The sequence below is a fragment of the Alosa sapidissima genome, chromosome 22 (genome assembly GCF_018492685.1).
Source record: "Alosa sapidissima isolate fAloSap1 chromosome 22, fAloSap1.pri, whole genome shotgun sequence".
Classification (NCBI taxonomy): domain Eukaryota; kingdom Metazoa; phylum Chordata; class Actinopteri; order Clupeiformes; family Clupeidae; genus Alosa; species Alosa sapidissima.
Window position 1 is genome coordinate 1,628,350 of NC_055978.1, and position 12,282 is coordinate 1,640,631.

General features: G+C 39.1%; 1 protein-coding gene across 3 annotated transcripts in view; it reads left to right on the top strand.

Moving 5' to 3' along the window:
* scyl2 (SCY1 like pseudokinase 2) overlaps nucleotides 1-12,282 on the top strand; it is an 84,145-nt gene that overhangs the window by 38,730 nt on the left and 33,133 nt on the right. For 2 of the 3 annotated variants that reach the window (XM_042077941.1, XM_042077938.1), the window contains exons 10-14: nucleotides 1,072-1,083; nucleotides 1,409-1,531; nucleotides 1,630-1,743; nucleotides 2,109-2,241; nucleotides 8,844-8,962. In XM_042077941.1, the coding sequence (XP_041933875.1) occupies nucleotides 1,072-1,083; nucleotides 1,409-1,531; nucleotides 1,630-1,743; nucleotides 2,109-2,241; nucleotides 8,844-8,962 (501 nt within the window). The remainder of the gene's footprint in view (nucleotides 1-1,071; nucleotides 1,084-1,408; nucleotides 1,532-1,629; nucleotides 1,744-2,108; nucleotides 2,242-8,843; nucleotides 8,963-12,282) is intronic. The other variant, XM_042077939.1, reaches the window with a different exon arrangement.

Below are 12,282 nucleotides of genomic sequence, written 5' to 3' on the forward strand. Positions count from 1 at the left end.
CACATATTTGGGGTTCCATGGATACAATTGTTTGAATGTTTTTGAAAGACTTTTGCTCTAAACCCAAACAATAACCACTGTGATCATCAATAGAAATATGTATTGATTCCACCAGGAAAGCTAAATCTGCTAAACCGGGTCATGGATGGATTAATTTGGATTTAGTTTCTACAATAAGTAAACTGAGATATGTATCTAAAATATGTATCTAAAATACATATTTAGGAATATATGGTGCATTAGATGCTTTTATGGAGATTGTTTTGGGATTTTACTAGCCAGTTACAACATCTATTCAAATGATCTGTTTTTATGAAAAATCATCAAACAGAAAATCATCTCAAAGTTTAAAGCTATTGAGCTACCAGTAATTATTATGTTATTGCCATAAAAATTGGCATGCTGTATTTTCTTACATAAAGGAACAATTTGAAGGGTTAAAGGGACACCAGGCAAGCCTGATGCTTTTTCTCTACGAAACTCCCCCTCGCTCAGTCTGAAGCTCTTTTCCTTTTCTTTGCGTCTTCAGTCAAGGGTTTTCGCTGCTTCTTAGATATCTAGATAGATACTTTATTGATCCCCAGGGGAAATTCTTCGCCGGCTCTGCCATTATACACACGTTTGCAACAATCTCAGCCTGCCTCTGTGCTGTAAACTGATACTGCTTCGGTCGGCGGGTAGGATACACCGAACTTGCAAGTGGGACATTCTTCCTACAGGCAGTAGGGGCGGGCGAGAGCCCCGTAATGAGTCATTTAACCATATACCGACTTACGAAGATGATTAATTAACACGAAAACGTTGCCTGATGTCCCTTTAAGAGCATGACAATTGGAGACTTTAAAAATAAGGACCACCCTATTCCCCCTGCATGTCACCTACATACCACATTGACAAAAATGACTATTTCAGTTTCAGTTTGTCACTCATTATTCTCTCCTGGTTAAATTTGGTTTAGGTATAGCAATCAACACTTTTCATCCATGCAAATTTCATGTGGTCTCAAGTAAGAGATCTTGTAATGTTTTTTCAGATGTTGTGTTTTTATTTGTTTTCTTCTTATGCTCTCAGGCCAGCAACATGGTGAGTCTTTAGATCTAGGACAACGTGTATATCATTATTGTTGTTGTGGTTGTGGTTATTGTTGTTTTCACCGTCAACTTCTACAGAACATAATTTTGATAAAAAGAGGTTGTATTTGCAGATCTCCTTAGATTTGGATATAATAAATATGTACATGAAGGAATTATTTTTCATGGCACAGTATACTGTATATTGATTTATTTATTTGTTTGTTTTTCTCAATTTTGCAGTACGATTTGTGTGTGTTCTGTGAAGTGTCATTGAATGATTAAATAGCTTTGCTCAGAGACTCTTTTAAATATTCCTTACATCATTATCTGTGTAGATCCTCCTAATATTCCTGCAGAAGATGGACCTTTTATTAACCAAGACACCAGCAGAAGAAATTAAGAGCTGTGTTCTTCCAATGGTGTATAGAGCTCTTGAGGCCCCATCCATCCAGATACAAGTAAAGCAACAGAAACACTTGAAGCAAATTGCAAGCAATGTTGTTATAACCAATATATGTTTTTGTAGTGTAGTTGTTACAATGCCTGTTTTTCATAGGAGCTCTGCTTGAACATCATCCCAACATTTGCCAATCTCATTGAATATCCTTCCATGAAAAATGCACTGATTCCACGTGTTAAATCGGCCTGCTTACAGACTTCCTCATTAGCGGTGAGACATTTCTTTTGTACTATCCATAAAGGCAGTTTTTTTTTATCTGCTAATGTAACTTGTGGAAGTTCATTAAAGTGCATGCCTCCCAAGAATACACACAGAGTTGACAGGCATGATGTTACTGTTTTATGGAAATAAGGAGATATGCATATATTAAAACATCAGTATGTTTAATGTTTGTTTAACTGTTCAGAACGATTAAAAGACAGGCTAAAGAATCCAACTGAATAACATGATAGCCAAACATTTCTCTTTGTAACTTCTGTGTAACTCTTTCCTGGCAAGTGTCATTTTAAATGTCTTATGAGACTTTGTTCGCCAAAGCATGACTAGCTTATTGTTTTCCTGTCTTTTGTTTGCAGGTTCGGGTGAATTCCTTGGTGTGTTTGGGGAAAATTCTTGAGTACCTAGACAAATGGTTTGTTATTGATGAGATCCTGCCTTTTCTACAGCAGATTCCCTCTAGAGAGCCTGCTGTCCTCATGGGGATTTTGGGTAATGGACTTCCATACACTTTTGAGACTAATTGAAGAGTTATTTTCCAAAATAGTGTCCCTTCGATGGGAAAACATCCTGTTTAGAGGTGCTATGTAGGATTTGAGCTGTTCTGAAGACAGCCACTTGGTAGGCTACTCGGAGCTGCTCTAATCTGAGAAGCAGAGCATAGGCATTTTTGAAATGACATCAAAACAGTTGTTTCTTCACAGTCTGTTGATTAGAGAATATTCTTGCAAGAATCGTTAACATTACCTGGTCAGTAGATATAGCTCTTTGGAGATTGTTTTCATTTATTACTAGTCCTTTGGCTCCAAAACACATACAAACACATACTATGCCTATGCCTACGTTTGCAAAAGAGAACATTTTAATTTGATTCACAATAATGTTACATTTAATTTACATTTTGACAATGATTAGCCTAGTTTTGGTTGTTGTTGGTGGCGTTATTGCATGTTAGTTAGGCCTACAATGCAAAATTGCTTCCTCACGATTGAAAGCTCCTGTAGCTGCATAGGATTTCAAAACACGGCAAAATACCGCAGGTTTGTGAATAGGTCTGTGAGTAAGGAGTCCTCTTGACTTCTTTTAAGCTGTCAGAGGTGGGAAGGTGTGCTTTGTTGGGGGCAGGGCCGGATTAACTGGTCACAAATGTCTGATGGCCCCCCTTCCCCCCCAGCCAACGTGAATCGGGTGGTCAGTTAATAGGCTGAAGATTTTTCCTGCCATCTAAGGCAGCGGTTCCCAACCACCGGGCCGCAGCCCGTACATTCCTAACCAGGCCTAGCCTACGACATGAGTTTAAAAAAAATGCATGCGCAATAATGTCACGTTTAAAAAAAATGCATGCGCAATAATGTCACGTTTTTACATGGCATAGGCCTATATGCAGTTGTTTGATTGCATGCATGTTTGCATTTTGCAAGGTCTATTTTCTTACGTCTGTCCCGCCTTCAACACTTCAGCGCTGCGCAGCCTCAGGTCAGCTCACTTCACTTGATCAGTTCTTGGCGAACGGTAGTGTCACACGAAGTTAGCTAAACTGCTAGAATGAGCAACAAAAAACAAGCATCTTTAGCAAACACTGGCCAGGGTGTTTAAGTTGCGAGAGCCGCTGCAGAGATTTCTTACAGAAAAAAAGTCACCGTTAGCTGCACATTTTAGTGATGAGGACTGGGTGTCAAAACTCGCTTACCTATGTGGCATATTCGGGTTGCTTAATGACCTCAACCTGTCACTCCAGGGGAGAATGACGACTGTCTTTAAACTGGCAGATAAAGTCGCTGCATTTTTAAAGCCAAGCTTGATTTGTGGGGACTAATGGGGACGGGGTGTATTTGATATGTTCCAAACAGTAGTGGGGGTTTTGGGAGAGACTGAGGCAGGGCCCTTTCTCTCGCAGCTGGTGCGCGATCACCTTGTTGCCGCTTTCAAATGAGTTTGAGCGTTAGGCTACTTTCCATCCTCCAAAGATCCACGGCAAACCAATGAGTGGGTCCGCAACCCATTTGTCAATATCCCGAATAGTCCTAACATGTCAGCGCAGGAGGAAGAGCAGTTGATCGAAATTGCAAATGACAGTGGTCTTAAGAGTGTGTATAAGGAAACCTCTCTGGCGGGTTTTTGGATCAAAACCAAAGCAGAATATCCCGAGATAGCCGTAAAAGCGCTGAAAAGTTGCTTCCATTTCCCACCACGTATCTATGCGAGGCCGGGTTTTCTGCAATGACTGCAACTAAGACCAAATTGCGCAATCGACTGGACATTTCAAACACACTGAGGGTGTCACTGTCTTGTTGCAGGGAAACAAGCACAGGGCTCCCACTGATTATATTCGTAATGCACGTTTAGTTCCCATGTTTTGTTCCCATATTTTGTTAAGCATGTTCACACTTGGTAGATGTAGCTTCAAGTTGTTCAATTTTCATAGTTCATATTGTTCAATTTTCACTTCTTCAAGTTCACGTTTTTCACTTTTTTAAGAGTTTGTTACCTTCACTGTTCATACATAACTGTAGCTAGTTCTTTTCAAGTAATGCATGCACAACACATATGGAACATGGAACCCCCGAACCCCCAATCCCCCCCCCCCCCCACGGTCCGTGAAAAAAAAAAAAGGGAATCAAACCGGTCCATGGTACTTAAAAGGTTGGGGACCCCTGATCTAAGGCACGAGCGCATCTGTGAGGCCAAGCCTCACCAAGTAGCTCGTTTGTTTACAACTAACATTCCATTTAATTAAACTGCTTTATAGGCTATGCCGAAATAGTTTTCAACATTTTGAATATTAGTGTCGGGTGAATTGAAATGTTCTCAAAGTAGCCTTATGGCTGAAAGCTGCTTGGTATCCCCCCCGTCAAGCAATATAACCATACAAACGCGCTTCCTGCACTCATTGTTTCAAAAGGAGTAATTTCGGCTTTGTTAGAACTGAAGAGCTGTGGACGGCACGGCACGGCATGCCCAATGAAAATAAATTAACGCAATGCAACGCAACGCAACACAACACAACACAACACAACACAGACACCGCTTCTCTCGCGTCAGTCACTGACATGAACGAAACACAGAACCCGCTTCTCTCACGGCAGTCACTGACAGTAGCCTAGAATAAATGCATGGGGAAAAACACTTCCCCATGACAAAGACATCGTAAAACACTGAAAGTTAATATTTTGTCACTAGCAACATATCGGAACTCCCCCTATTACCGTCGGTCCCGTATTTCCACCGTCTTGCGTGTATGTGTCACTTATATCCATTTCTATACAAACCAAGACAGCGGACTCCTAAAGAGACCCACACCATAGGTGTATCTAAATTAGCTATGTACCAAAAATGACATTTTACCGTGATATTCCAGGCAGTAGGCCTAAATGCTCCCGTTAAGAACCAAACCAGATTTTGTTCAAATCTACACACCTATGGCTACTGAAAAATTTAAGGTTAATTTAGCAAATGTTATTTTGAAGTGTTAAAAAACATCGTTGGTTTTAAGAATTTCTGAACAAAAGTGGTGATAATTGGGGGTGTTACGATACATCTGTCCTTTGTCAAATGTGTTATGTTCCAAGTAGCCTATGCGTAATTCTGCTGCATAAAGTTGTATGTTTATGACATTCAAGCAAGGAAAACGATGATTTGAAGACATCTGTTTCGTTGGAAGGGCAAGGGGTAGCAACAGGGCAACACAGACAGGCCCGATGGCAGGGTTGTTATGAGAGTATTAAAATATGGGATAGCCTATTCTATGGCAAGACAGCGGGGGAAAGTTAAAATACGTGATAAACACGGAAAAAGTTGGCATGCATTGTTTCGGTCCCCATGCACAGGGATTATTTGTCATATTATTAATCACATTGTGAAATTGTGCAAACAGGCGCAACACATTTGAAAAGGAAGGACTGGTAGCATGCAAGCTCACGAAAGATTGATTTAAGAACGTTATCACAGTGTGTGGCTGTGGCGCAAAGCAACGCGGGCGGAAGACATGCGACAATTGGCAAGGGGAGGGTCATGTGTTTTTTTAACAATTCTGTCGGAGGGTCATTAAACAATTTCTAGCAGGCAAGGGAGGGTCATGCAACTTTTGACTGAAGCACTCAAAATTCCTCCGGTGGCCCCTTCAATAAATAACGAACAGTCCCTAGATTGCTGCTGGGCTATATGTCTTGGTTCATGTCCGTTAACAACTCATTGCCGTCAAACGCATAGCCTATCTCCCAGTTGCATCCATTACAAACAAACATGCAATGTGAACGTCTGGGATTGGGAAGAGCACTAAATGCTCTACTGAATAAGCACAAAGTCAAACCTTTAAATGAAAAACACTCTTTAATAATCAAAAAAATAAACCGCTAATTAAGTAAACTTGTGACCATCAAAAATCGTTTGTCGCCTGTAACTCCGTGATAACAGGACGTAACAGGAAGGCATTTGGCTGAGCAACGGAAGTTAATATGCTCTATATTTTGTCCAAATGATGTCTGTCTATCATCGTTGCACTCGGAGAAAATATCGGAGGATATTAATTGTTCCTTATTAATGACATTAAAATGATCCTTTGTGAATATTTCCCATGATTGCAAATTGCAACCAAATGAATATATCCCTCTCGCCCCTAGCTTTCCAAATGCATATGGTAGCCCCTTACATGCTGGGCACCTTCTCCTTGCGCTGACCTGTTTCAGTGTTTCTTTGTGCATCATATATTTATAAACAAAATGGCAGCAAATTCAGAGGTGACGTTTTAAATAGGCTATAATTTAAACCAGTAAGCTGCGAAAGCCTGCAGTAAAGTCAGCTTTCCAATGGTGCTGGTCGCTAGTTGTTGTGAGAAAAGGTTTGCAAGAAAAAAATACATGAAATGTTATCATTTATTTTCTGCATACAGCTCTGTTTCCATCTCCACACTTATTGATCTTGGTGGAATATCTCATAAATTCTTCACTCAACAAATGGCAAACCACAAAATAAACAGCAGATCCTATGATAGCCATCTCAACGGTTCTTAATATCTGCTGTAACATGACTGCTGCACCCAGCCTCTACTTTAGAACAGGGACCATATTTTGAATGAACATTGTATGCACTAGCAATGTATTAAGGGTAAAGAATGTCTGCATTGACCAGGAGTTATAGACTGTTCCCATCATATAATTCTTAATAATAATAATGCCTGACTTTAGAATATGGAACCAATTCATGACTAATAAGTACATTCTGCAGAGGTATTACTGATGATAATGTGCTTGCTACCAAGGAACCAGTTTCCACTTTAGAATGGGAGCCAATCTCCCAGTTATTAAGTGCTATTTCACACAGCAACCTGGGCAGTGAAATGCAGCAATGAGGTTGAGCCATACACTTGCTTATTCTACAACTGTTCTCCTACTATTTGGGATTTATTCAGACAGTATACAAGTAGGTTATGCATATTCTATTTTGGTACTTACTACTAATTAGTATGTAGAGATCAAGGCTTACAAGGTCATTATTAAGATTATATCAATACTAAAGGCCTAATTCGTCATGAACAAGAAATTTGTGAATACACACCTAACAAATGGTTAATGTTGCCTAACACATGCCTTACAAGTCACTAATACAGGTAGTAGGTATGTATTGGTGGCTAACATGTGAACCTTAAAATAAAGTGTTACTATATATATATATATATATATATATATATAGGTATTATCACATCATACATTGCCAGATATGGCTAGGAAAAAAACAAGATGGCATGTAAAGATGTCCCTTACAATGACCATATGAAGAGCTTCAAATTAAAGATAGTAAAATCATACTGATAAATAGACTTGGCCCCAAAGGGTTAGGAAATGCTTGATAATGTCAGCTTACACATTGTTAAAACTACAATTTAGATATTATAATTAGGGCTGTCAAAATAACTGATTAATTTCGATTCATTAATTTGAGAAAAAATAACTGATTAAAAAAATTAGTGCAGATTAATCGATTCCGTATGACCTTTGACCCCGAGCCGTTCTAGTCAGTATAAATTAGACTGTAAAATGAAGTCCTCTGCAATGTCTGCAGCAAGGAATTTGCATATCACCGGAGTTCATCAACTCTATAGTTGCCATCAATGCAAAGAAATAAGTGTTGACATTGAGGGAGTGTTAATTTATTTTCATTGTGTCCCCAAGGTTATATCTGTGGCCTGAAATGCCTTGTATGTGAAAAAAAACTTCTTCCCGAAGCACTTTATTTTGAATTTATTTGAATTTGAAGCACTTTGAATTTATTTTTATTAGGTCATATCATAGATTATTGTGGCAATTATTTGAACAGTGAAAATAATAATAAGAGTTTTTGAACTTTAATGTCACTAATGCTGATTATTCAATGATTCATTTGAATTTAAATATTTAAAATACTTTCACAGCAAAAATTATATATGCGATTAATTATGTAAGTATGTAATTAATTAGATTTTTTTTTAATCGATTGACAGCCCTAATTGTCATACAAAATATAAATCACACATGGTTTTGTCGTTGCATTTTATTACACACTGTTTTTCACAAATTGCTAACTTGGATGACCTAGCTAACTGACCATGTTTGAGACATACTGTATGCTGACGGTGATGCACTTATGCTGACGTTACCATTGGAGTTTTATGAACGCCTTCCTGCTGTTCTGAACAGGAATAAGTGTAAACCTAGCCTGGCCAACGTCAGACCTCATCTCATTGAGATGGGGTCTGGGAACTAGACATTCATTTTCTCATATTTGAAACGTGGTTTACGAATGCCCAGAGCCGTTTATTGGGCGCTACGAACGTCTATCAAATGTACGTAGCTCATAACGGCTTCGGAGTGTCGTCATCGTCTTGCTGCCCTCCCTCCGTTCTGTGATTGGTCCCCTAACTGAGGCGAAAATTTGCTCCATGGAATCCAGACTGCCTAGCAGCGTGAATAAAATTGCGCCCGTAAGGCAGCATGGGAAAACCCAGGCTAGTGTAAACCACTTTCAAGAGCAGGAATGTTGTTGAATTTGTTTTGGAATGGAATGACAGTTATTATTTTTTTCATCGTCGTCTAATATATGACTGTCATCATTTTCAACAGGAATTTACAAATGCACCTTTACACACAAGAAGCTGGGCATCCCAAAAGAGCATATAGCTTCTAAGAGCCTTCCTCATCTGATCTCACTGAGCATTGACAACAATCTTAACCTTAACCAGGTAATTATATATTTTTTTTGCATCAATACACAAGTCATATCTCCCCCTCAGTCTTGTAAGTAGTGCCAGGGGCTGTCTTTTCAAAAGTCACTGATATGTTGATGGTAAGAGATGTGAGGTGTTTTGTACACATTCAAGATTGTTTATTATTATTAGGGCTGTCAAACGATATCTTTTTTTTAATCGTGATTAATCGCTGAATTTTTATAGTTAATTGCGATTAATCGCATATTTTATCACATGATTTAAATTTTTTTTATTTTGCATTTTTGAACTTTTCAGAAGTCCATATTAACAATATAAAGCAATTACCAGTGTATCTTGATTGAGATTCAAATGAAAGCAAGTTACTTTATTAACTTAACCAAATAGACCTACTTCTTAAAGTTATTTCAAATCAAGTTTCAAAAGATGTGTAGCAGACCTGAGGCAACACAATGTATTCTTCAGAAATATAGCTAATATAAACTGAAATAAATGCTACAGCAGAAGTGCATGCACAAAATGTACACACATTATAAAGGGCATAACACACAGAAAATACTCATATAGCCTATATTCAATATCTTTGAGTTCAGTTGAAAATAAAGAACTTTTCATATTGAGAAGGTGTGCAAAATGTAGCCTAGGTCTACAGCACATTTCAATAAAGTGCATAACAAACAGAAATAGCCTAGGCTACTCCATGTTTAGTTCATGTGTAACAGTGTGAGTGTAGGCTAAACAATGTTACAAAGGGTAAAGATTCTTGAAATAGGTAATTACGTAAAGACGTATGTTCCCTGAATTTGTCCAATAAAACACTATTATTATTTTTGAGAAAATGTTAACATAGGCTATTGCTGAAAACCGTTAATATGATACTGAAGTAGGTTGGTTAATGTAGGGTCTGATGCTTAAGTGAAATTAGGAAAAATGTCAATAAATAGAAAAAGAAGAGAAGAAGAAGAAATGTCTAGAGTGCATGAGGTGTTTCCAACATGCTTGTGCTCCTGCTACAGTCCTCATTCAGAATCTGGATAGCTTGGGGATAAAAACGTTTCCGCATTCTCTCTGTGTTGGCCCTCAGGCAGCGGTAACGTTTCCCAGAGTGTAGGGCAGAGAAGAGGCAGTTGTTGGGGTGACTGGGATCTCTGGTGATTTTCTTTACTCTGGACTTTACACTCCTGATGTATATTTCCTCTAGGTTGGGTAGTGCACTCCTGGTGGTACGTTTGGCTGACCTCACTATTCTCTTTAGGGCTTTATGGTCTTGCTGAATGTTGTTTCCATACCAAGCTGTTATTTTCCCAGTAATAATACTTTCAATTGTGGCTCTATAAAAGTTCTTAAGTAATTGCTAAAGTACTTTAGGCATCTGAGGTGAAAGACACACCAATCAACATGTTGGGTCCAAGTCAGATCTTCAGAAATATAAACACCAAGATATTTACTCTCTACTCTTTCCACCTGAGAGTCGTTGATCTGGAGTGGTTGGTAAACTTTCTGCTGATCACGCCTAAAATCTATAAACATCTCCTTAGTCTTGGTAACATTTAGGAGTAGGTTGTTGTCTTGGCACCAGTCCGCAATGTTTTCTCTTTGCACATCTTTTGAAGTTGCGCTCCGCATTCCAGAGAATCTCAGTCAAAAAGTTGTCCAATAGTGTGTCAATCAATGCCTGTCGACTGTACATTACATGACACAATGAAGTTGGTGTAAATAAAGTGCATAAAATAATGAAAAATATTAGGGTGAAATTTCAACATTACAGTGACCTCTATACCTAAAAGGGCCTAAATCACCCTTTTGACATAGGCCGGTGACTGTCATAAGGTAGTAGACCTAATACACAATTATCCCTATTAGAGTGCACAAGAAAATTAGGTCTTCTGTCCCTTCAATACAGTGATAAAATGAAATAAAAAAAGATAAGAAAAACAAATATTAGATCTAAATTGTCCTTGTGGTATACAGGGGGCAACATGTGCCAGTTATTCTAGCAGGTACATACTGTATATGCTGCCTGAAGATAAGGTTTTAGAAAATGTTTAATTTATGGCCTGAGTTGTCTTTCTGGCATACAAGTAGGCTAGTAACATGTGCCAATTGCGTCCTAATGCATAGGCGAAAAATGACATACACTGAAGTTGATATTCAATGATATTCAAGTTGTTTTCCTAAAAAAACAGTCATGTGCCTTTTCAACATATGGGTGGAATGACATCCTCACAGCATCAGCTTTCAGGAAATTAAACATAGACAGCCTGAGCCTGCTTGTCAGTCTTTGTACTAAAACAACCCCCACACACACACACACACACACACACCATACTATTTTTTTTAAAACCTTTTTTTGAGGGGCAACACAAACACAAGAATGTTACTCTCTTATACCCATATAATGACATGTAATAAAGACAATCTTGAATCTTGAATTGTCTTTGTGGCATATAGGTAGCGACAATGCCAATCGTGTCATACATCACAGGCCAAAATGGCACGCACTCATGATATTTAATTTGTGCCCCCTCCATAAGGGGTTGATAGGAAGTCCTCAAATCATCAGCTTTCAGAAAATGTATAATTTATATGGCCCGAATAGGTATAGGCCAGTATGTGTGGCATACTGGTGGCGACATGCCAACCGGGTCATATTCAATTGGCCAAAATGGCGTGCACTTCTGATACTGAAATTGTTTAGCTGAGAAAACAAAGTCTTGTGCTCCTTCAACATAGGGGTGAAATTACATTTTTTTACAACATCAGCTTTCAGAAAATGGACAATTTATAAGGCATGAATCGGCATACGATTATAAGGCATACGGGCATCGACATGGGCCAACCGTGTCATACGCCATAGACTGACATTGTGTGATATCATGACATTCAAGTTGTTTAGCTGAGAAAACAAAGTCTTGTGCCCCCTCAATATGGGGGTAAAATGACATCCTCACAACTTGGTCTGACGAGGTGATACGATATAACCTTGCTTTCTCTTACAATGTTTCGCCACATTAGGTCCTTGAATTTGAGGGTATTGGGGCAGCCGTGGCCCACTGGTTAGCACTCTGGACTTGTAACCGGAGGGTTGCCGGTTCGAGCCCCGACCAGTGGGCTGCGGCTGAAGTGCCCTTGAGCAAGGCACCTTACCCCTCACTGCTCCCCGAGCGCCGCCGTTGAAGCAGGCAGCTCACTGTGCCGGGATTAGTGTGTGCTTCACCTCACTGTGTGTTCACTGTGTGCTGTTTGTGTTTCACTAATTCACCGATTGGGTTAAATGCAGACACCAAATTTCCCTCACGGGAATATTTCCCTCACTTTCCCTCACTTAAATACTT